Below are 22,959 nucleotides of genomic sequence, written 5' to 3' on the forward strand. Positions count from 1 at the left end.
TCATATAATAATATTCACTATAATATAAAACACACATACACATATATATAATTATTTATTTATAACTATATATCATGTCTCAGCAGGTGCTTCATGTCCCTCACTCCCTAACTGTCCGTGCTGGATCTGTCCCCGTTGTTTTAAAAAGCTAAATAAGTTATTAGCATGATGTCATCTTGCTAGCCAAACCTGTCTGGTGTTCAGCTAGTGGAGAAGCTTCGCATGTACTGCTTCCCTTTCCCGCTAGTCTGCTGTCTGATTGTGCAGTTTCTCCGCCAAAGTTCTCCTCTCAAACGGCTCTTGGAGGAGCAGTGCTTGCGCTGGCCTGTAGAGACTAGTCTGGACGGAAACGCGCAGCTTGGGGCAGAATCGATTCTGCCCCAAGCTGAATCTATTTGAGGACGCTGATTGGCTAAATTGTATGTCACTCATTTATATCTTTAATCAGCATTAAAGCATCATTGGCTAAACTGCTTCATAGACCCGTCTCTTTGTGGCATATTGCATGCTGGGTGTGTGTGTGTAGGGGTGCTGCTGGCTCACAGATGGAAACCATGAGTTTGAATACAGATTGCGAGGAGTAGTATAAATCTCAGTCAGCGATTCTTGACTTTAAGTATTTGAGTCAATTTAACGTGTTCTGTGAAGCATAGAATATAGTCGGGGTCGGCGATCTCAGAGTGAGGGCCGGTTAGTGATGGAGGTGGGCCGGTTCTTAACCTTTTTGACCTCGGGGCCCAACTTTTCAAGTACAAAGTGTCCCGGGGCCCATTCAAATATTAACACTATTAGTTTAACTAATTGATCTCACTCTTGGTTTGATTTGTATTCAATAACTATATTGTTACCTGTTCAACTCCACCCCTATTTTGGAGAAAAACTGCCTAAAATGACATACCCAAATTAAAATGGCTGTAGCTTCTGAACTACTCTGACTATATGCATCACAAGTGTCAGAACACCTGTAGGTCATACAGAAACAGAGCAGTGGGCCTTTGGAGTCAGTAAAAATGTCAGGTTTTTGTCCGCATAAAATAAAAAAGTATCTTTCAGTATAAATAACTGCCTGTGGCTATATATGTACAGGTATATGACAGTATAGGGCTGTAACTACACTATCAGTGAACAACTGCCTCAAATCTGAAGAAGATTGGACAAAGTATGACCATTCTACAGTGTTTCTTCCATGAAGAGATCCAGGCGGAGCTCTAAAAGGACATTTGGAGACCCAAATGGACACATGGTAACCAAATGATATTCTGACACACTAAAGGTGTTTCTCCCTTTATATTTTGATATTATATTATTTTCCTTTTATTTTTAGCCTTTGCAAAAACTATATATATATGGTCGAAGACGTGGTGTGTGAGTAGCGGACTTGCTGTGCGTAATGGCTGCGACCGAGCGCACGATCGAGTATGCGGGTAACTCAGTTACGCAAGGTTACACGTTGGTTGACGGCTTATGTAAGAGGAACATAAGGTTTGTACTATAAGTACTAGCGTTTTCTGAAGCCACTAGCTCCATGTTAACATCTGCTAGCACATTGTCGGGTCTGTAATGTGTCTTTTTCCATCGAAATGCTGCAAGATCCGACTATGGCGACTTTGGACAGTATGTGTTTAGGCTCCTTATGTGAAAAATCCATAAGAAATTAAAGAAAATCGATGATTTCTTTGCAAAGATTAGGATTTTGGGCATGCTGGGATACCAATCATGGCCATGGTTTGTGACGTAGTTTGCGCAAGCAAGCCGTAGGAACGGAAGGGGAGGGGATCGAGGACTCCTCGCGGAGCTGAACAGGCAAAACCCTTGTCAAATAACTGAGATGATAGAATGTGATGATCACAAAGACATTTATTTATCATGTGTTTGTAAACCTACATACACAACAAGAAGCCCAACAGGCGTTCCCACGAGCATTGGATGTTTCGTCGCCAGGTGTCGCTTTATTTTCGAAGGCTTCAGTGCTTCGTTTGATAGCATTAGCCCACATTCCACACACTGAGCCCTCGGCTCTGCCTCGTTGCCTCCGTTCACAAAGCCGTACTTAAGAAAGTCAGGGTTGTACTTGCACACACATTTAGACTGTTTTGGTGGGTATGGCACCACTGTCATCTTCATTTTTTGCATTATTTTTAAAAACATATCCATAACTTTCGCTACAGGCTAGCGGCTAGCTGAGTATCTTCTTCTGCTTATTGTAGCTTGTTAAACAACTGACTGACGCATTACCGCCACCAGGTGGTGGGAAACTATATTGTAACTGAGCGTCTCATGGATAACAGTAACATCTGGTGTCTTCAATTGATAACCTATGCGGCCCTCGCGGCCCACAGGTGGAAAACTGAAAGTTTTTTGCGGCCCTCTAGGCGCCAGTTGTGGCCCCATGGTTAAGAATCACTGCCCTATGGCCAGCCCGCTCCTGATGGCTCCTCTTCAACCTGAGGACGGCCATGACTTCTACCCCTCTTGCCTTAGCCTCGAGCATCTGAGGGAGGGCCTCTCGGAGAACCCAGGCAGGAACTGCGGCATCGCGCCTTGAGCAGTAAGGTCTGCTAGGCTGGCTGAAGTGGAACACCTGATCCATGAGGTCGAGCTCCCCTTGTCAGGGCAGCTGAATCCAGCCCAACCTGCTGTACTTAAGTTTCTACAGTCCCTCCTAGATAAGGGCCGGTCTCCCTCTACCCTTGGAGTATACGTGGCCGATATTTCGGGGCAGCATACTAAGGTCGACAATGACACAGTAGAGAGCCACAAACTGGTGTCCCTTTTCCTAAAAAGGTGCTCTACGATTGCGTCCCCCGAGTGCCCCGAAGGCCCCTGCATGGGACCTACCCTTGGTACTGGACACCCCATGCTTGCCTCCTTTTGAACCCCTGGCACAGGCGGAGCCGAGATGGCTATCGGCCAAACCGTTTTTTCTCCTTGCCAACACTTCAGCTAAACATGTAGGCGAGCTGAGTGAATCATGTCTGAGATGGAACTTAGATGGCTTGGGTGTCAGAAGATATCCAGTGATATCCAGCACTGCCTTTGGCGGTCATCCAGGATTCATAGAACCGTAGTTACATTTGTAACTTTCATTCTGTGGAACAGAACTATTTGGGTCAGGTTGCACTCATATGCTCAGGATAAACTATAATCACTTTGGTGATCCTCTGACTTTTCTTATAGCGCCATCATCAAGTAAAATTTTATTTTGTCCAATTCCTTTATTTATGATCAAATACCTGCAAAAGTAATCCCATTCCCATCAGTCGCAGCTGTGCTTTGTGTTTACTGCTAATTAAGATATGATAGCATGCTAACATGGCGAACAAAGATGGTGAACATGGTAAAAGTTCTACCAAATATCAGAATGTTGGTTCTCATTGAGAGCATGCTAGCATGTAGACTTTGAGCATTTAGCTCAAAGCATGGCTGTACAGTACAGCCACACTAGCTAGCTCACTTGTCTTAAAATTCACTTAAGCCCGAGCGCCCCCTCTTTTGGGTGCTGTGGAGAAAGTTTAGCATACCGTCGGAAAAAATGCACTTATCACGGACGAATATAATGCAGTGGCGGGCAGTGCATTTTCTACCTGGGCCTTCTGTGCTCCTTCTGCGCTTCTCACTACAGTTGAATAACCTAATAACCTCATTAATAATAACCTCCCCAGTTGCGTTTCTGGAATAGGTTTTGATCCGTTTTAGGGCTGAAAATGTCCGCTCGACAGAGGCAGTGGATATCGGTATCGTCACCGCCAAACATGCCAGTGCGTAAAGTTGACGCATGCTCACCACCAGATCTTTCTGCTGAAAGCCAGTAGATCAGCAGGGCTTTTTCCTTCAAAGCCAGTCATGGCATACATTACAGTCAGTTCTGTTTTAAGCCGTGTCAGATCATCAAACAGAGATCCGTGACTCTGTATACTCTTTTTAGTATGGGTATTTTCGAGCAGAGGCCTAAAAAATATGTCCGTTTTTAAGTTGCCTCTAAAATGATTCAAAAGTAAGTGTACCAATTAAATTACTCTCAAGCCAATGTTTTATAACATAAGCAAACTTGCCAAACACATAAAAAATCCTTAATGTAGTTATCTAATGTGATTTTAATGCTTCAAAGTGTCAAGTCAGCTCAATAGCGCCCCCTACAAAATTTTGATGAAGCAGCCCTCGCAGTATGTTTGACCTAGATCAGGGATTCCCAAAGTGGGGTGCGCGCACCCCTGGGGGTGCGCGAGCTGCCTCTAGGGGGTGCGCGAGAGGAAAAGTGTAATGGCGGTCTGATGGTGTAATAATATTAAATATAAAAACAAAATGTAATTTTAATTTTAAAACTGTCAGGTGGGACATCTGAAGCTATCAGTCGTAAAAGAGGAGAGGGACAGAGAGAGAGAGAGGAATCGGAGGCGAGGGGAACGGAGAGGTGCGTTGGGGAGAGACCGGGAGAAGAAATCGAGCCAGAGTCAGAGGAAGATGAGACGGCGCAGACTGGGAAAAAAAGAGGAAATATGATGAAAAGTATCTGTGTCTGGGCTTCACTTGGATTGGCAACGCAGATTCCCCAAAGCCACAGTGCGTGGTGTGCAGTGAGGTTCTGGCTAACAGTCTGAAGCTCTTATTTACGTCGCCACCTGAACACCAAGCATGCCAGTGCAAGTCAAAAGCCCCTTACATTCTTTATATCGAAATTGGAGGAGTTACAAAACAGCCAAAAACAACTGGAGTCTCATTCATGTGTTGGGTCTATAAATGACGCACTACGGGCTTCATATCTGGTTACAGAATAGCAAGAAAGGGGTTACCGCACACAATCGCCGAAGACGTGTGCTTGCCAGCTGCCAGAGAGATGGTGGAATGTATGATTGGGGAGAAAGAAGCAAAAAAGTTGGACATGATCACGGTGTCCAACAACACTGTGTCGCGCCGCATCGATGCTTTGTCCGAAGACATCCTGGCTACATTAGTCGCTCATTAATTGTAAATTAAATGTGATAATCTGCCTCTGTGCCTGTGCGTGTGTGCTCGCATCCGTATTGCTCTTTAAAAGTGACGCCTTGTGTCACTGAAAGTTATTGAAACTTTGTTGCAGTGTTTCAGGGCGTTTTCACACCTTCAGTTCGTTTGCTTTGTTGCAGTTGCTCCTTTGTTCGGTTTGTGTTCACACTGCAACATTTAACAGCGGACTAAATCTTGTAAACAAATGCCACGCGCGAGCAAACTGTTCTCTCATTGGTCCGATTCTTATGCGGCTATGAAGGCTTAAAAGGCTCTGTTGCTTCTTTTTTTTTATTATTAAGGGGGGGGGGGGGTGCGCGAACCCGGTCGGGATGTAGAAGGGGGTGCGCGGCCTAAAAAGTTTGGGAACCGCTGACCTAGATGTATGAAATTTGGTAGGAACATGTATCACATATGGACTGAAATAAAAGTCGCAGACGGTCGCAGACGTTCTCGGCTGCGCAGGCCAGAGTCCCGCCGGCACCCCCGACGCACTGCAGATTGCGAGGGCCCGGTCAATGCTGCTCACAGCTTTAATTATTATTATTATTTAAAGATGTCGATTCTGTTCATATATATATATAGATATATATATATAGATATATATTCAAGAAGTCTAGTAGTAGTAACAATGTCTCTGTGTCGTCAATAACTGTCAAATCAAATAAAGAAAGTACACATCAATTATATTTGAACAAATTATTATTCTCAGTTTACAAATTTAACTGGATGGATTATAAATAATACATAGAAATACATAAATAAATGTTCTTCTCATTTCAAGTACAATAATGTCTGGATTAAAGAATAACTACAACAGAAAGCTTTTCAAAAATGTGCATCTTAAAAGAAAGTAATTCATTTTAGAAAAACGAATTTCACTGAATTGTCCTGCAGCTTTAAATTCAGTTCATTCAGGTGTGAAGTGATGTGAATCAAAAAGTCACAATATTATATTTTGTCTTCCAAAAAGAGAAATCAGTGAGCATGGACTTTGTCTGTGGCTATTAAACCACTTGTTTCAGCTCTATTCTCTCTGTTAACATCATTGTTGGACAGTGAATTCATGTGTTAGGACTCTGATCATACTGTGTCTTCATTTCAGATGTGAGTGGGTACGTTTGTTCAACAGAGTTGTGCTTTGTCTGGTAGTGCGCTTCATTTACCGCTTTTATCAACAGTTACGTTTTCTGGACAAATGAGACATGCTGGATTTAACTGCCTGTGGTAAGAATTAACACATTCTGTTCATTCTTGCTTATAAATGATGTTCTCTCTGAACACGTGTCTCTTTTTGGAGAACGTCATGTGAGATAACTTCTCTGGTCAGCGCAATTTTCCAGCTGTTCTTTCTATTTCCTCGTCTCTCCCCCGTGTGTCACGGTGTGTGAAAACCTCGCTCGAGTCAGAATACTGCTATTTGATTGGCTGAGCTTTAGCACGTGATGTGATTTACAACGCATTGGTCCGTGTGTCCTGCACCGCTTAACAAGTACCGTAACGGCTGAATAAGATGCGCCAGTTAAATTACAAACTTGCTGCCTAATATGTATGATTCCGAAATACCGATTTTAGGTCCTGGGTCCAGATGCAACTGCGTCTGGGTCCGGACCGTGGTCCGCCATTTGGAGACCCCTGCTCTAGATCAAGGGTGGGCAATTATTTTTCCCAAGGGGCCACATGAGAAACAGGGACTGTTGTGGAGAGCTGGACCAATAGACTGAACTCAATCCTGCTCAATATTATTCCACCTCTTTATAAAAAGCAGTACATTGTATGGTTTTGATGAGCTGTGAGTGGTAAGAGTAAATGTTATCATCAATGGTGGAATGTAACTGGTATATTTGCTTAAGTACTGTACTTATGTACAAATTCAAGGTACTTTGCTTGAGTATTTCTATTTTATTGCCTTCTATTTTAAGCCTTCATAGCCGCATAAGAATCGGACCAATGAGAGAACAGTTTGCTCGCGCGTGGCATTTGTTTACAAGATTTAGTCCGCTGTTAAATGTTGCAGTGTGAACACAAACCGAACAAAGGAGCAACTGCAACAAAGCAAACGAACTGAAGGTGTGAAAACGCCCTGAAACACTGCAACAAAGTTTCAATAACTTTCAGTGACACAAGGCGTCACTTTTAAAGAGCAATACGGATGTGAGCACACACGCACAGGCTCAGAGGCAGATTATCACATTTAATTTACAATTAATGACCGACTAATGTAGCCAGGATGTCTTCGGACAAAGCATCGATGCGGCGCGACACAGTGTTGTTGGACACCGGGATCATGTCCAACGTTTTTTGCTTCTTTCTCCGCAATCATACATTCCACCATCTCTCTGGCAGCTGGCAAGCTCACGTCTTCAGTGATTGTGTGCGGTAGCCCCTTTCTCGCTATTCTGTAACCAGATATGAAGCCCATAGTGCGTCATTTATAGACCCAACACATGAATGAGACTCCAGTTGTTTTTGGCTGTTTTGTAACTCCTCCAATTTCGATATAAACAATGTAAGGGGCTTTTGACTTGCACTGGCATGCTTGGTGTTCAGGTGGCGACGTAAATAAGAGCTTCAGACTGTTAGCCAGAACCTCACTGCACACCACGCACTGCGGCTTTGGGGAATCTGCATTGCCAATCCAAGTGAAGCCCAGACACAGATACTTTTCATCATATTTCCTCTTTTTTTTCCCAGTCTGATGCTCACTCTCGTTTCCTCTTTTTTCACCTTGACTCCGCGATGGGCCGATGTGCTCCCGATTTGTCTGTGCTATCCCTTCCTCCTTTTCGGTCTCCTCCGTCTCATCTTCCTCTGACTCTGGCTCGATTTCTTCTCCCGGTCTCTCCCCAACGCACCTCTCCGTTCCCCTCGCCTCCGATTCCTCTCTCTCTCTGTCCCTCTCCTCTTTTACGACTAGCTTCAGATGTCCCACCTGACAGTTTTTAAATTAAAATTACATTTTTTTTTAATATTTAATATTATTACACCATCAGACCGCCATTACACTTTTCCTCTCCCGCACCCCTAGAGGCAGCTCGCGCACCCCACTTTGGGAATCCCTGCTCTAAGTCATAACAACAACACACACACACACACACACACACACACACACACACAGACAACACATATAAGTACAGTATCCATCCTTTCAACTCACACACGCTCAGACGGTGTGGAGAAGGTCAACACTCCAGCTGAATGTTCCTGCCAGCAAGACTTTTCTAATTTTACTGTAAGCTAACATTTAGCATTAAACTATTTTGTCACATTGTTTTATTGATAAATCCTATTGATACTGGCTGATTTTATCGGATCTGTGTTTGATTAACACTGTAAGAATCTCTGGAAGTCAATATGATTAAAGTTGAGATTGTCGTATAAATCTCATCCGAACCTTAATGCTGCACAAGTCAAAACATTTATCATAAATGTGCAAAGTGGAAGGGGTCACGAATCCCCAAAAGAATTATCAAGCAATTTTTGCATTTGCCTTAAACTTGCATTCTCTCTAATGTTCATCAGGGGTGACTCCTCTGGTCTATGAGAAAATTACTCTACTTCTCTCTTGATGTATTACCTCAGTAAACATTGTAAACATGAGTTTATGGTCTAAATCTCTAGTTTCAATTCTTCTTCAATACAGCATGCTGTTCATTTAGTACATTTTGGTCTTCAATACGTTCAAATCATCAAGTGTTTTGAGGGCTCTCATGCTGACATTTTGAGCCCTTTACGAACCCTTACCGTAAATCAGCATACCTAACGGAATTACCCACAAATCATTGCAATGAGACGTTAAACAAAGTAACCAGTGGACGCATGGAGACGTTAAAAAGAGGTAAACAAAGAGAACAGCTCATGTGTGGAGTATTACATTTACTCTGAAACATTAAGGGTTAAAGATGGAACAAAAAATAAACACGAAATCAGAGAATATTTATTTATTTATTCATCAAATATTTGATATTGTCATTGAAGCTGTTTTGACAAAAACGAGTAAATAGGTTACATGAAATTACCTCTCATCTTGTGAGGAAAGAGCCAGGAAGACGTTCAAATCAGGGAGTACAAAGTATAAAATAAATACCCACAATTGTACATCATATTTTTTGTCGTTTTCATGGTAACGTGATATGTTGCAGCAAAGTGCTGTCCCATTCCTATTTACACCATTTCAAGCCCTCACAGTCTCTCACACTCAAACATTTACCAGAAGATGTCAAGTAGGTCCCGAAGGTTCACGGTTTGAGGGTTTAGGGGAGACATTGGGATTGGGCCAATGTCTTAGAACTTTAACCCTTTCAGAGTGTGTTTGAGGTCATGGATGTTAATTGTAACATTTTGGATGACCAAAATTGTCTTATTCGGTTGTAGCGCTGAGTTGTACTTATATGTCCGAAGGTACATATAAGTACTTTTTTGACATATTTGTCACTTCTGGCTCCAAAGAAAACAGATGACAATGGCCAAAATACAGAACTTGAGGCTTCAGAACAGTAGTCCACATACCAATGGGTGGTTCTCACCCATTGGTGGTTCTCAACTGGTCTGGCTGCGGGACCCACCATCACCCCTTAATGACAAGCTGCGACCCACGACCCAAATTATATATATATATATATATATATATATATATATAGTCTCAAATTAATATATATATAGTCTCAAATTAATATATATATATATATATATATATATATATATATATATATATATATATATATATATATATATATATATATATATATATATATATATATATATATATATATAATTTGAGTATATCTATATTCAGGAAGTCTAGTAGTAGTAACGTCTCTGTGTAGTAAACAACTGCCAAATCAAATAGAGAAAGTACACATCAATTATATTTTAACAATTATTATTCTGTTTTCAAATTGAACTGGATGGATTATAAATAATACATAGAAATACATGAATAAATGTTCTTCTCATTTCAAGTAAAATAACAGATGGATTAAAAAATGTATTACGTAACAAAATTCATTTCAGAAAAATTATTTTCACTGAATTGCTCTGCAGCTTTAAACTCAGGTCATTCAGGGTCAAGTGAAAAAGACACAATATTATATTTTTCTCATCTTCGAAAAAGAGAAATTGGTGTTTCAAGAATTCACAGTCTGTCCAGTCAGAGTCTAATGACTCTGGTCTCTATGGCCATTTCTCTCTTTTGGAAATCGTCCTATAATTTGATTTACTCAACTCACACTTCAATATCCCTGCTCTGCCTTCTATATCCTCGTCTCTCCCCCGTGTGTCACGGTGTGTGTACATCGCACTCAAGTCAGGAAACTTGTCAGAATACCCATATTTGATTGGCTGAGCTGCATCACATGTGATTCACAATGCATTGGTCGGTGTTTTTCCTGCACACCGACCAATGCATTGTCATCAGACCATCATCACAGACAACTCAAATACCCCAGCTTCCTTCAGTCTCATCGCCAGATTGTTCCTTCAGCTCAGGGGTAGCTACAACCTCGGCCCTTTTTGAGTTGTAGTCTCTAAGAGCAAGTTAGCTTTTTGATGTAAATCTAACTTGTGTTTTCCCTCTGCATCAGCGATTCCCATGCCACGTCGCCCGCCAGCCGCCGCCGCACACATCGCCTCGCTGCTCCACCTGCATGATGAACCGGCTCCACAGACAAGCCAAAATAAAACCCTTTTTTCTCACCTACTCTGCTGTCCCGGTGTCTGCGTTTGGGTCCAGAATAAACCGACCGTAACAAATATGTCAGTATTGTGTTTGCAGTGTTTCCATTTTCACCACGTGGCCAAAAAAGTCAATTAATGCAGTGTTGCAACCTGGCTCAAAGGCTGTAACATAAGGGAGACAAGACAAGTGGTAAAAGTAATGCATATACATTTATTTAAGGAACATAAACTAAACTAAAAAAACAAATAAGCAGCCATGTCAGCCAACGAAGACGCAGAAAAGAAGAGCAGCCAGCGTTTATAGACATCACCAAACCAGGCTCAGGTGTGGCTCGTTATGACGCAAATACGCGGCACGATGAATTTGCATAAGAGAAAAGCGCTGCTGGTTCAAGTACAGGATGTAGGTTGGAGATGAAGACCCGTTGAAGCCCAGCTCAGGGTTGTTCGGCAGACGGTCGGCCAGCAGGGATAGCCATGTGGACCTGCCTGCTTCGTTTCCAGAGTTTCCTCGGCTGGGTGAGACAGTCTGTTACATTATTTTGAAAGTCACTGGCAGTGGTGGAGGAAGTCCTCGGCAGACTTCGGCAAGAGTAGAGCTGCATTCACATGCTCTGACTGTCATGAAAACAGACGACAATTTGCTGAATCGTGCTGAAACATTTTATTCATGTTGCACAGCAGTGGAACATTTCACAAAATGTCAGCACACTGAGCACAGATAGTGCAAAAAATATAACTGCTGTGTAAAGAGAATACTGCCGTTAAAAAGCACCTAAGTGTTTGCAAACCAAATGTTATTGCACTTTTGTTCATATAGCAGTACTTTTAAAATAAAGTGCGCAATACACTACTTTTGAATTAATTATTGAACTTTGCCATAACAATGTGATTAATCGCAAAACAAATCATGCGATTAAAAATTTGAATCGTTGCCCAGCACTAATATTAAATATATTGATTTGATTTGTTTGAAAGGTATATGTCAAGTCATTCTTTACATTTATTACATTGCATCTGAAATTCAGGATTTCAGAAGCAGTGTTTGTTCCACTTGCAGGTCAGTTCGTGTTGAACTGGTTAAAAAGCTCACAGTTCAAACCAGGATGTGATCACTTCTTCCTCTGCAGCGCTGTCAGCCATTTGTTCTCTATGGGACTCAGAGGCTTCTTGGTTGACATTGTGGAGTGCTTAGCAAAGAGTCAGCAGCTCCACTCTGTGTGTCTTGCTTCTGGTATCCACTGGCAACCTTTCAAGTCAAATCCCTTTTTCTATAAAAGTCAGGGGAAAAAAACCTTTTGTCACTTTCTACCAGTGGTGGGCCGTCAGGGCCAGCAAGGCCTTCTCTGCTGGCCTAGACAGAATCACAAAGTTAGCTATTTCATACTTTAATCATTTTTCATAAATACACTGTACGTATTATCATTTTTTTTCCCATTATCTTATTTTCTCATTGCAGTTCTTCAGTTGCTCCGCTTCCAGCCTGCAGCTTGTTTTAAGTAGAGCTTTTATCCAATCAGATTTCACCCCTGTGTCTCTAGCTAAGAAGAGAGGCCCGAGGCCTGCAGAATTACAAGTGAATCCCTATGCAGACCCTTTCTAACTCTAGCCCTATTTTTAGGCCTCTGCTCGAAAATTATATACCCTTACTAAAAAAGAGTGTATTTCTGCAACTACAAGGTCTATTTGACAAATTTTGATGTTATAATAAAAGGTAACACTTGTGAGATTTGTTCAGATGTGTAAATATCAGTGTATATGTTACAGCTCAAATTGAAAAGTTTCAGGTTCGCCTGAAAAAAAACACTGAAAGCATGATTATCTCTTTTGAATCATGCTAACGAAAGTTTAAAACGCTCCCAAATCATAGCACATGTGAACAGTCTCTCTGCAAATTTTGACTTTGATAAAGTGAAGCAGAACAAAATTAGAGAGGTTTTAGTATAGAGAGGTCACGGAATTCTCAACCAGCTTGTTCCATTGTAATTGTATATACTATATAACTACATATTTCACTTGTTTTATCACTAAAACAATCTATCATCAATCTTTCCAAAAACAGCTTGGAGTTTGGCTTCATTTTGAGAGCCATCTCTGAGCCCTGTTTTGTGTCTGTGATCCATGGAGCTGTCTCGTCTGACTGCAGTTTCTCTGTGTCTATGGGGACCTAGCTCAGCAGCCCATTAGTCGATTTCAGTGAATGAACCTCCTTCGACGCGTCAGAGTCTATAGAATTGAGCTGGGACAATGTGATTGATTGACAGAATCATTAGCCAGTCAGGATCAAAGCGTAAAATCCGATACGCCGAGAGTCAAATGCCTTCCCCCAGCTCCCCTAAGTTAGATTGCCCCCCCTTTCTTCACAGAAACAGTTCAATGACAAACAAGATATACGTCGAACACATATGTGAATAGAAATAAGCGGGAATTTATCCGTTCTCTTGGCGATATCAGCTCACGGTTTTAAGCATTTATGATTATTATTGATAAAGTGGTTTGTGGTTCTGGTCCTTGTTTGCTCATAGCTCTGTAATGGTTTCACGGAGAGAAATTCTGAAGATATTTCTGGAATCTGTGTCGAATCCTCGTGCTTTCTGATGTATTGGTTGTCCATGTTAGCCTTTGGCTTTGTCCGGAGAGCGTAGCTCGCCGAGTCATGGTGAAAAATACGTGATATTGTGGTACAACTTCCAGTTGATTGTAGTAGTTGTGTAGAATGGATTTGGATTGTGTTTTCTATGACACTTTCTTCGCTAAACTTTCTCGCTGGAACCGCAAATGGTCCTCGCTCGGTACCCAAAGGTTAAGTAAATGGGGACGATATTGTTGATTGTCATAGTTTCAACCAATCAGATCTTTAGTTTGACATATTGGGTGTATTCTTTGACATGTCAGAGCCTGCTAGCTGGCCTAGTCATACGTGATTGGTCAGTGGACTAGCGTGACATGTTGGGCGGTGACAATCCCAATATCTGCTGCCTCTATCGAGCAGACATTTTCAGCCATCAAACGCATTAAAACGTATTCAAGAAATACAACTGGGGAGGCTCGACTGTCTTCACTGGCGTCCATGAATCGAGAAGGACTTCTTACTGGAACTAAAATGCACGGATGTACTGAACAACCGTGAGATTAAAGTCTTTGACCTTTTAAGCCCGAGAGTGCCCCAAATGGCACTGGTACCGTTTCCGAGGTTCTGAATGGACTTATCATCAAGAAATATGAAAATTGGTCCATACATGTAAAATATTGAAAAAGAAATTGTCCGGGCAAAATCACCATGCAAGTCATTTTACGCAATTATACACGGTTATATACAAACTAATTCAATACACTCGAAGATTTATCACAATATCAGGATTTTTGGCCAAAAAATCCGCCAGCTATGCACCCGAAATTCATCTTTCAAGGATACATCATTCCGCATGCGCGCTCGAAACCGCGTCGAACCAGCGTGTCCAAACTGACCACGGACAAAGCATTCAAAACTTACAGCACAAAGCCCAAGAAAGCTCACGCTGCTCTGCAGAAATAAAATTGAAAATCTCCATACCTTTTGGCGATTTTCGTCCAGAAAAAAACAGTTGGTAACGCTCTCTGCGCCATTTCCTGCTTTGTGTGCCTGCATTGGAATGAATGTGCTGAGACGTTCCATGTGGGAACAGGGCGGATCTTTCGACTGCACCAACTTGTTTTTCGCATGGGGGTCAAGCCCGCTTTATCAAGATTTTTACTGACTAATCGCCCTCAATGTTCCAAATAACACCCCTGACGGTTTCAATGGACTATTCCGGACCTAACAACTTGTTTTTCGCATGGGGGTCAAGCCCACTTTATCAAGATTTTTACTGACTAATCGCCCTCAATGTTCCAAATAACACCCCTGACGGTTTCAATGGACTATTCCGGACCTAACAACGTGAATACGACTAAATCCACCAATCACAGGCCTTAAAAATCCCACATAGACACTGAGTCGCAGCAGATTTTTTTCAAGGATGAGACATCTGACATCTGGAAATAACTGAACATGACTGAAAATAATTGCAAACTGCTTTATTACGATGCATTGAACACTCTCTTAGTGATAAAGAAAGTGAATATATAGTTAATATGTAGTTATATAGTATATAAAATTAGAATAGAGCAGGGCAAAATCTGGTTCCGAAAATCAGAATTTTGTTTGAAATTCTGTACTCAGACCTCATTTTATGCTGGCCTGCTAAGTAAAATTAGCTTGGACAGACCACAAACCTGTTGTGCTATGACTGTGGAGTGATTTTAGGGTTCATTAGGAATTATTTCAAAAACGTAAAGTTCAATGCAGGTGCTTTTTTTCAGGCGAACATGAAACCTTTTCAGTTTGAGCTGTGCCATAAGTGTATCAGTTATTAACCAGTAACATATACACAATAATTACATAATTGAACACATCTCACAAGTGTTACCTGTATTCTGGCATCAAAATTATTAAAATAGACCTTGTAGTTAGAGCTGGGGACTCTCTTGAGTATGGGAATGCAGTTGTCGAGCAGAGGCCTAAAAATAGGACTAGGAAGCATAGGGCTATAGAAAAAAGAAAGGAGGATGACTTTGTCTTTAAATAGTGAACAGCAGCTCTGGTAAGTGAACTGCTTTTGTTTTTACATCTGCAGTAGCTTTAATATGCTTGTTTAGATATTATTTGTACAACTTGTTTTTATGAAGATGGATTTTTGTTTGGTTTTATATGTGATAGGAACTATTATTACGTCCTATGTTGCGCTGGGGACACATTTAGTCGGTGCCAGTGTTGCCAACCTGGCGACTTTCCAAACCCTCTTGGCGACTTTTTTTGTCAAAAGCTACTAGCGACACATCTAGCGACTTTTTCTGGTGTTTTGACTCTGACGCAGACTTCACTTCAACTCTGCAGAAAAACTGTTTTTCATTTGCCAAATAGACTTAACCACCTGCATAGTCTCATCAATCTATGTGATGAACTTGTCACAAATGTGCACTAGTAAAGAGAACCCTAAATTCTGTCAAACTGAGATGTAAGAGAAGAAACCTTGACAGGCTAAACAACTGTAATTGATCCTTAACAGACCACAATGAAGCCCTTAAATGCTGCCTGTGTTAGTCTGCCTTTGCCTTAATCATTAAAGCATTCACCATTTAATTTCTAGTCGAGTTCAGTTCTATGACTGGTCTCCAAAGCTAGAGTGAGGGTTAACATGAAATGTTCCTTTTTTTAGAATTAAATACATTTCTTATTTTATGTCTCTTTTATTCAGTATATACATATTTATTACATTTAAAAAAAATGTATTTTGTGTATGTTATATATTTAAGTAATTATTTGGTTTAATTAGAGAAAAATATTTTTAATTTGCTTATTTCTGATGCTGTTTAAATCTCAAAATGCATTTTATATCATCTGGTTTATACATGACATGTCACGACCCGGCTCAAAAGGCCGCAACATGAGGGAGACAAGACGAGTGATAAAAGTAATAAATAGACATTTATTTAATGAACCAACTAACAGAACTAAACTAAACTAAACAAACAAACAAACAAACAAACAAACAAACAACGAGCCAGGTCCTCCAAACAGGAGGCAGAGAGGAGATGTAACGAGAGGGACCCAGCCAAAGAAGAGGGGCAGCCTTTATAGCTGGGACCAACCCAGCAGGCTCAGGTGGGGCTCGTTAGCTGTCGATCAACATCCTGCAAGACAACCTGAGAGGAAACAGACACAGACCCCTGGTGGAAGGGAGAGGTCGTCACACAGACAAAATGATAAGAAATAAAATGATTTATTCTTTATCATTTTAATAGAAATTGAAATGAGCATTGACACGACAACATTCTTTATGTATAATGTGTATGCATTGCCAGTTTATTTATTGTATTAAATCCAAAGCGACAGAAACGACAAAACCACTCGCACCTTCATCTGGTCCCTGCCGCAGCCAGGAGACCACTCCACCAGGGGGAGAGCGGTTGGCAGCTCTGGGACACGGATGCCAGCGGCTGCGGCAACTAGAATTCAGCCAGCACAAACCCCAGCACCAGGAGTCACAGCAGGCTGGATCTATCCTGACTCCAGTAACTCACTTTTGCCTCTCCAGGTACTGCAAGACTCAAGTTGTATTGCAAGACAGGATGGGCCGGGGCTAGCTGGTTAGCATGCTCATTTCAGTAGATATCTCTGCAACACAATACATAGACATTTTTGACATAACGTCAACACTCTAACTTCTTCACATTCTGCTGATAACATTAGCTCATATTTTGAATGTTTTCAACTAGAATTCTGGTCCTGATGCACCTTGAACTATTCCCCATTTACATTATATCACTGCTTTGAAGGTGATTCACACACAGTTATATACAATTGTATAGAGGACTGACAGTCAGTTTAGGTCAACTGTGTTCAGAGATTTGAGGGTCATGAGTTTCAGCCCTGACATAGGCCATCACTCAAGCTATTCTGAGACCAAAGAGTATCATCTTGAATCAGGGTTATATTGACCACCCACTCACTGCAGACTGTGCACGTGTCAGGCAGCATTGTCCCTTTGTTGGCTGTGCTATATCAGTGAACCATGCTGCTGGATCTGTTGGTGACGGAGCTGAACCATCCTGTATCCCTACAAAACCTGCAGGCGCCATAAAATCACCGGGGGTTCAGGGCAAACCGTCAAAAGGGCATCTTATGGATAGTTAAATGGATAGTTTACCCCAAAATTAAAAGTACATTATTTTACCGCTTACCTGTAGTGCTATTTACCAATATGGATTGATTTAATTCTAGTTTAGGAGATATCGGCTTGAAAGACGTTTGCCTTCTTTCCAGTATAATGGGACTTTATGGCACTCAGCTTGTATTGCCACAAAAAAATACATTTGAAAAACTCAACAGCAACGTCTCTTTCCTGAAATCATGACTGGGTTGCTCAAGATAATCAACAGGCCTTGTTGTGAGTGGTTCCATATAGGAACTTATTTTCTTTCAACCATAGTTCCTACATGACACAGCTTTGTAGTTTTAGACTTTAACCATACTTAGCTGTACCACCCAAGCTTGGTCCTCAACAGGAGGTCACAATTGGTATATTTTGGGCACAAGCTTTACTTATCATTCTTTTAAACTTCAGTTAATGGTTTTCATTTAGGTGACTGACTGTGAGGACAAACTATGCTGAAGTGAAATGTTAAGGATAAAATGCTACAGCTGTGAGTCTGTGTTGACTGTTAATTTGTAATTAAACTCTATCTCACTCTCCATTAAAAGATTGTTCAAACTCAATAAGGTTATAAAAATACATAAGACCGATATTTCTGCAGTGATCTTATTTGTCTTGACAAGCATAAATCCATCTGTGCCAACTCCTAGTATGCTGGTGAACAAAATGTGCAGCAAATGTTTGAGGGAGTCAAACCAGAGGGACTTTATGAATAAAATCAACTTTATTGGTATGAAAAAGATTGTATATTTACAGTTTATACACATAACATAACGCTGCTGTCCTCACACAGTGAGTGAGTGGATTGGCAAATCATATACATCCACCAGACGACAGGCGGCGCTACACAGCAGCTTACCGCAGCCAGGCAGACCCTCAACACCACGCTGCCTTCAGGTGCTGCTCATAAACTCCTAACTTCAGCCTCCCAACTTGGATTGTAAAACATTAAAAAAGGGACCTGATAAGTTTTTTTTTGTCTGGTGTCTTCCTTTTTTCGTAGAAACTAAAGTCTGTGTTCCAGCAGCAGAATAAAAAAAGTTTTTTTTTGTAGCACACATATATTTCAAGGCTCATTTGAGGTTTTCATATCTTGTAACCCTGATTAGATTCATATCCAGACCAACATTCAATAAAGAAACATTACTCAAGGGATGAATAAGAGAGAAATTACTGTTTTTCAAGTAAACTTATTGTGACATTGAACAATTCTTACAATTGCTGAAGACACAGGGATCCAATCGGAGGAGCCCAATCCCTGTCTAACTGAGTGAATGTACACTTCTTTTAAACTATATATAGTATTATTGACATGAGGCCTGTCAAAAGTATTAACTCTCCCATGTAGGCTGCTACTGGAGACCTCGGGGGTCTTTTATGTGCATCCAATGCATAAAGGCATAACATTTCCGACAGCACTTGTAGGCATCAATAACAAGCAGCACAGAGTGGCATGCAACTCAGACACTTCTGTCTCTAGAGCTTCAGATTATGTAAGTGTTGCACAAGTTGGTGGTGTGGCAGGAGCAGTTCCCTGATAAATATCTCAAGTCACTAGGTGCTGACCCCTTTGGCTTTAGGAAGCGTGCAGCCGGTTGGCCATGCTCCGCTGGCTGAGTTTATGGGTCTTGTGGAGGTTGGTGCTCATGGTCACGGCCACATTTTCATGAGTTAGCTTCTCCTCCTCTTCCTCGTCCTCTTCCTGACCCCCCACATCGATCTGTATCTCGGCCTCAGCAATTTTCTGCTCCTGGGAAAACATGAGGACCATGTCTGCGTCCATGGGTTCACCAGAGGAGAAAGGGTGACACACAGTCTCGACCAGGTTAATTAGCGTCCCCAACACTGCAAACACCGAACCCACCAGGTAAACCTTCAGCAAACCACAGCTTGGTTTCTGACTCAGCATCTCTTTGGCGAAGGGGATCAACTCCTGCATGCTTTCCATTTCCAATGGCCGAGACGCACTGATGAAGGTTGTATGAAGACCTGTTAAAAATTAACATTAGATGGATCCAGATGTGCAGATATACCATTTTTCACAATCATCTTAAATGTAATACCTTTGGCTATTCAAACTGTGCTGAAAAAACTACAATTTAACACAATGCTTTGGGTTTTGGGAACTGCAGCCATTAGACCAGGTATCAACTCAACACAAGTTAGGCAAGAAGAAACTGCTTTTTGAAAATACACTCATTAATAGTTTAATATCCCATTACGGCATTTGGCTTAAACACTTTAACTGCTGATATTTCAAAAGGACTTACTGTGATGTACTTTGTAGTTTGTTCCAGTCACAGGCTGATCCTACTCATGAGCTCCAGTTTGTGGCAAGAACACACCTTTGCTGGATACTGCAATCATTTATAGCACCACTCTCTCCACCCACACAGTGACAGCTGCTGAATATTCATGAAGCACGGAGGATCTCTGAGCCAGAAACTTTCACCCAGTCGAGTGTAGGCTTATTACACTTATTGCACTGTCACTAATATTCCTGCTTATATTCTATCAGAGCATCTGTTGTGTTCAAACGTGAGTTTACAGTGGCTGCTGTACTTTGAAAGTGTCACTGTAACATTCTCAGAATGTATGTGGGTGTGTATTGTAGCCTCTTAACTAGTGAAGTAGATGAGATCTTATTAGTACCATACCTTTAAGATCTGTGCCATACTATAGACAGCATCATACCCAAATGTTGAGAATTGTTAAGAAACAAGCAAAATAAAGAAACATTTCCACAAACATTCACTTTGAAAAAAATAAGACACTGTAGGATAGGACACTAAAATGAATGACAACTACGCATCTGTAAAGTTTTGTGTATGCATCTTTTACGGTTGCGAATCCATGGCAGCAACAAGAAATTTGAATACCTGGTGAAGTACTCGAAACCTCTTCTGTGGTTGTTCCTGCCATAGGTGTCTCCAGGAACACATGTTGCCATGATGAGACACACACACAGACAAACAAGGTAAAAACAATACCAGCGTCCCTAGAAAACAATATTACCAGTATCTTATTTCCGATCATCTCTGACAAGGGTATTTTTTTGTGTCCTCCGGTTTTACCTGCCCTGTACGACTCGGAGCAGCTATAGGCTTCATTTGTGCTGTCAATGTGTTAATGGTTGAATGCCTTCCTTTGCTAATGTTCTATTTAGTTGCAGCATGCTGTTTGGTGAAGCTGTTTTCTTATATTAACTTGTGTTTTGTCTATTTGCATGAATTTTAAATAAGCTGGAGAGCGCTTATGACTTCACTGCCATAATCAACACAATTTATCTCCTATAATGTTTCTTGTTTAACGACATAAGCCAAGCCTCTCAGTTTTTCCTGAGCACAGCTCATTATAGTGTTAGCTCAAAAGGTTCCATAACCTTTTATCGATAGTATCAAAGTTCCCAGCTGACATTATTTCTGCCTCAGAGAAGTAACACTAAGTCATTGATTCATGCTTTTCAGATCATGTTTAAGGACTACTATAAACAATGACACATGATGGACACTAGAAAAAGGTCTCTATTCAGTCATGGGGGAAGATTATATCAAAAAACTAAAAAAAGAAAGAGGAATGAACACATAATGTTCCTCAGTTGTTTGTTGTCAGTTGTCGCCCTAGGTGACATGGAAGTCCATGTGAATCTTCAACATTAAGTTTCACCAAATCAGGGGGAAATTTGTGTAAACCCAGTCCCCCTGCATCCTTTCTGCTGCTGCTGCTGCTGTGACCTGTGGTCAGAGTGGAACCACACAGAACAGCACACAGAGCATGTTGCTGATTAACATGGAGCAGCACAGGAAGTGCAGAGACGTGACGGCACCACGAAGAGCAGACAGTAAGTGATTACATGACCTTCACATTTTTATTAAAACACAAACAGGAAGGTGTTATTGTTTGATCGTTATTAAAATAATTCAAAATTAAGACAAACCTGCCAGTTTCTGTTCTGAACTGGCAATGAAAATCAACTTTTAAACTTAAACTTTTCAGTCCTTTCTAGACCGAGCCTTTTAGTTTAGCCAATCAAATATCTTCGAATCTATAATAGACTATTTTCATTGCAGATTGACACAGATGTAAGTAATAACAGATATTTCACCTCTCAGAGCCCTGCTTCTGTGGATGCTGGTCACAGGGATGACTTACTGGCACACCTAAATTAAATGGATCCATCATTGTAATCATCAGTATTACTCACACTTGTGTGTGGGACAAATCAAAGTAGTGACTAGATATAACTTCTTTGGGGATTTTTTACGTTTACAGATACATGTTCAAGCACACACATTTATTTGAAAGGTATTATGTGATTGTGTTTAGACCAGCTTCTTTTCCCCACTGTCTTAGGTGCTTCTTGCTTATCTGCTCTGCATTGATGTGTATCACCTTGTGATACCAATAACTTCCATAAAGCAGCTGCTGCTCCATTTCACTGTAACCAAGGGGCCAGTGCTGCCGGAGAGGAAACACCAAGCTGTTACCAAGAAATAAATCACAGCTACAACTACTATCCCCAGTGATTGAAGGCGTGACAGTACTTGTCTGAAACTGTATGTGCACAGTAGCCTCTGAGCGTGTTTGTGTAAGTCGAGTCAGAAGACACACCCTGTACTTGGACTTAGTCAGTGTGTCTGAGGAGAACGGAGAAAAACATACATGCGTGTACAGCTGGCCCCCGGGGCTACTGTTTCTGTAGACACAGGTGATGATCAGCGGCGCTCCAGCACACAACACAGTTACCACACAGCCTGGTAAAGCTTAAACAATGCCTACAGGGCATGAATTGTGTCTGGGGAGGGAGGAGTGGCCTTCTCTGTGTGACCGGGTCCCTCCCCCCCTCCGAGACTTGTACTGTTTTCTGAATGGAAAAGACTACGAACCAGTGTCGTAACAGTTTAATGATATACATTTTTATAAAAGACAAATAAGTAAATTCTTACAGAGCAATACTTCGACATCATATCTTTGACATGGTTTGACTTTGTCGAGACATGCTAGTTCAAAATTCTGGCATTTAAGGAATTTCACTCTGCCTGTCATCCGGAACTGAGCCAAACATCCACACAGCCGGATCACGTTCTGTAGTAAGCCTACACATTGGCACTAACACACACTACAAATATTGACAGTTTTGGCAGTAAGTACACAATAACTGAATGTACTTTGATATTCTGTATGAATGATACAAGGTGTGTGGTGCTTGACATCACATTCTATCAGCCCATCCCCCATTTCCATTGTGCATTGCATCATGGGACCAACAGCCTCCATCAACCCCGCTCTCTTAAACTGAGCAATTTGTATTTCAGATTCATGAGTACTTCATTTTGTCAGTTTCAGTGTGCATCAACAGCACACTCAAAAATCAACTTATTTTGGTGTGCATACTTTCAACTCTACTGCTTTGAGTATAGGCTACTCTATTTATTTTGAACATGCTAGCAATATGTAGCTACTTGGACATAACGGTGTCCTTTGAGCTAAACGCTAACATTAGCACGCTAAAATGTTTACCATGGTCACCATCTTAGTTCACTGTGTTAGCATGCTAACATTGGCA

General features: G+C 41.3%; 1 protein-coding gene across 1 annotated transcript; it reads right to left on the reverse strand.

The window, feature by feature from the left end:
- Nucleotides 1–18,182: 18,182 nt before the first annotated feature.
- Nucleotides 18,183–19,723, reverse strand: LOC306797814 (G0/G1 switch protein 2-like). Its single transcript, XM_079297248.1, has 2 exons — nt 19,664–19,723; nt 18,183–19,382 (listed from the first exon to the last, which is right to left on the reverse strand). The coding sequence occupies exon 2, from the start codon at nt 19,339–19,341 to the stop codon at nt 18,970–18,972; it is 372 nt and encodes a 123-aa protein (XP_079153374.1). The 5' UTR covers nt 19,342–19,382; nt 19,664–19,723; the 3' UTR covers nt 18,183–18,969.
- Between the last annotated feature and the right edge of the window lie 3,236 nt (nt 19,724–22,959).

This window comes from Melanostigma gelatinosum, assembly GCF_949748355.1.
Source record: "Melanostigma gelatinosum genome assembly, chromosome: 3".
NCBI classification, from domain to species: Eukaryota; Metazoa; Chordata; class Actinopteri; order Perciformes; family Zoarcidae; genus Melanostigma; species Melanostigma gelatinosum.

Bases quoted from the DNA above. Each gene is read 5' to 3' on its own strand.
- LOC306797814 (XM_079297248.1), bottom strand. From the start codon at position 19,341: ATGGAAAGCATGCAGGAGTTGATCCCCTTCGCCAAAGAGATGCTGAGT.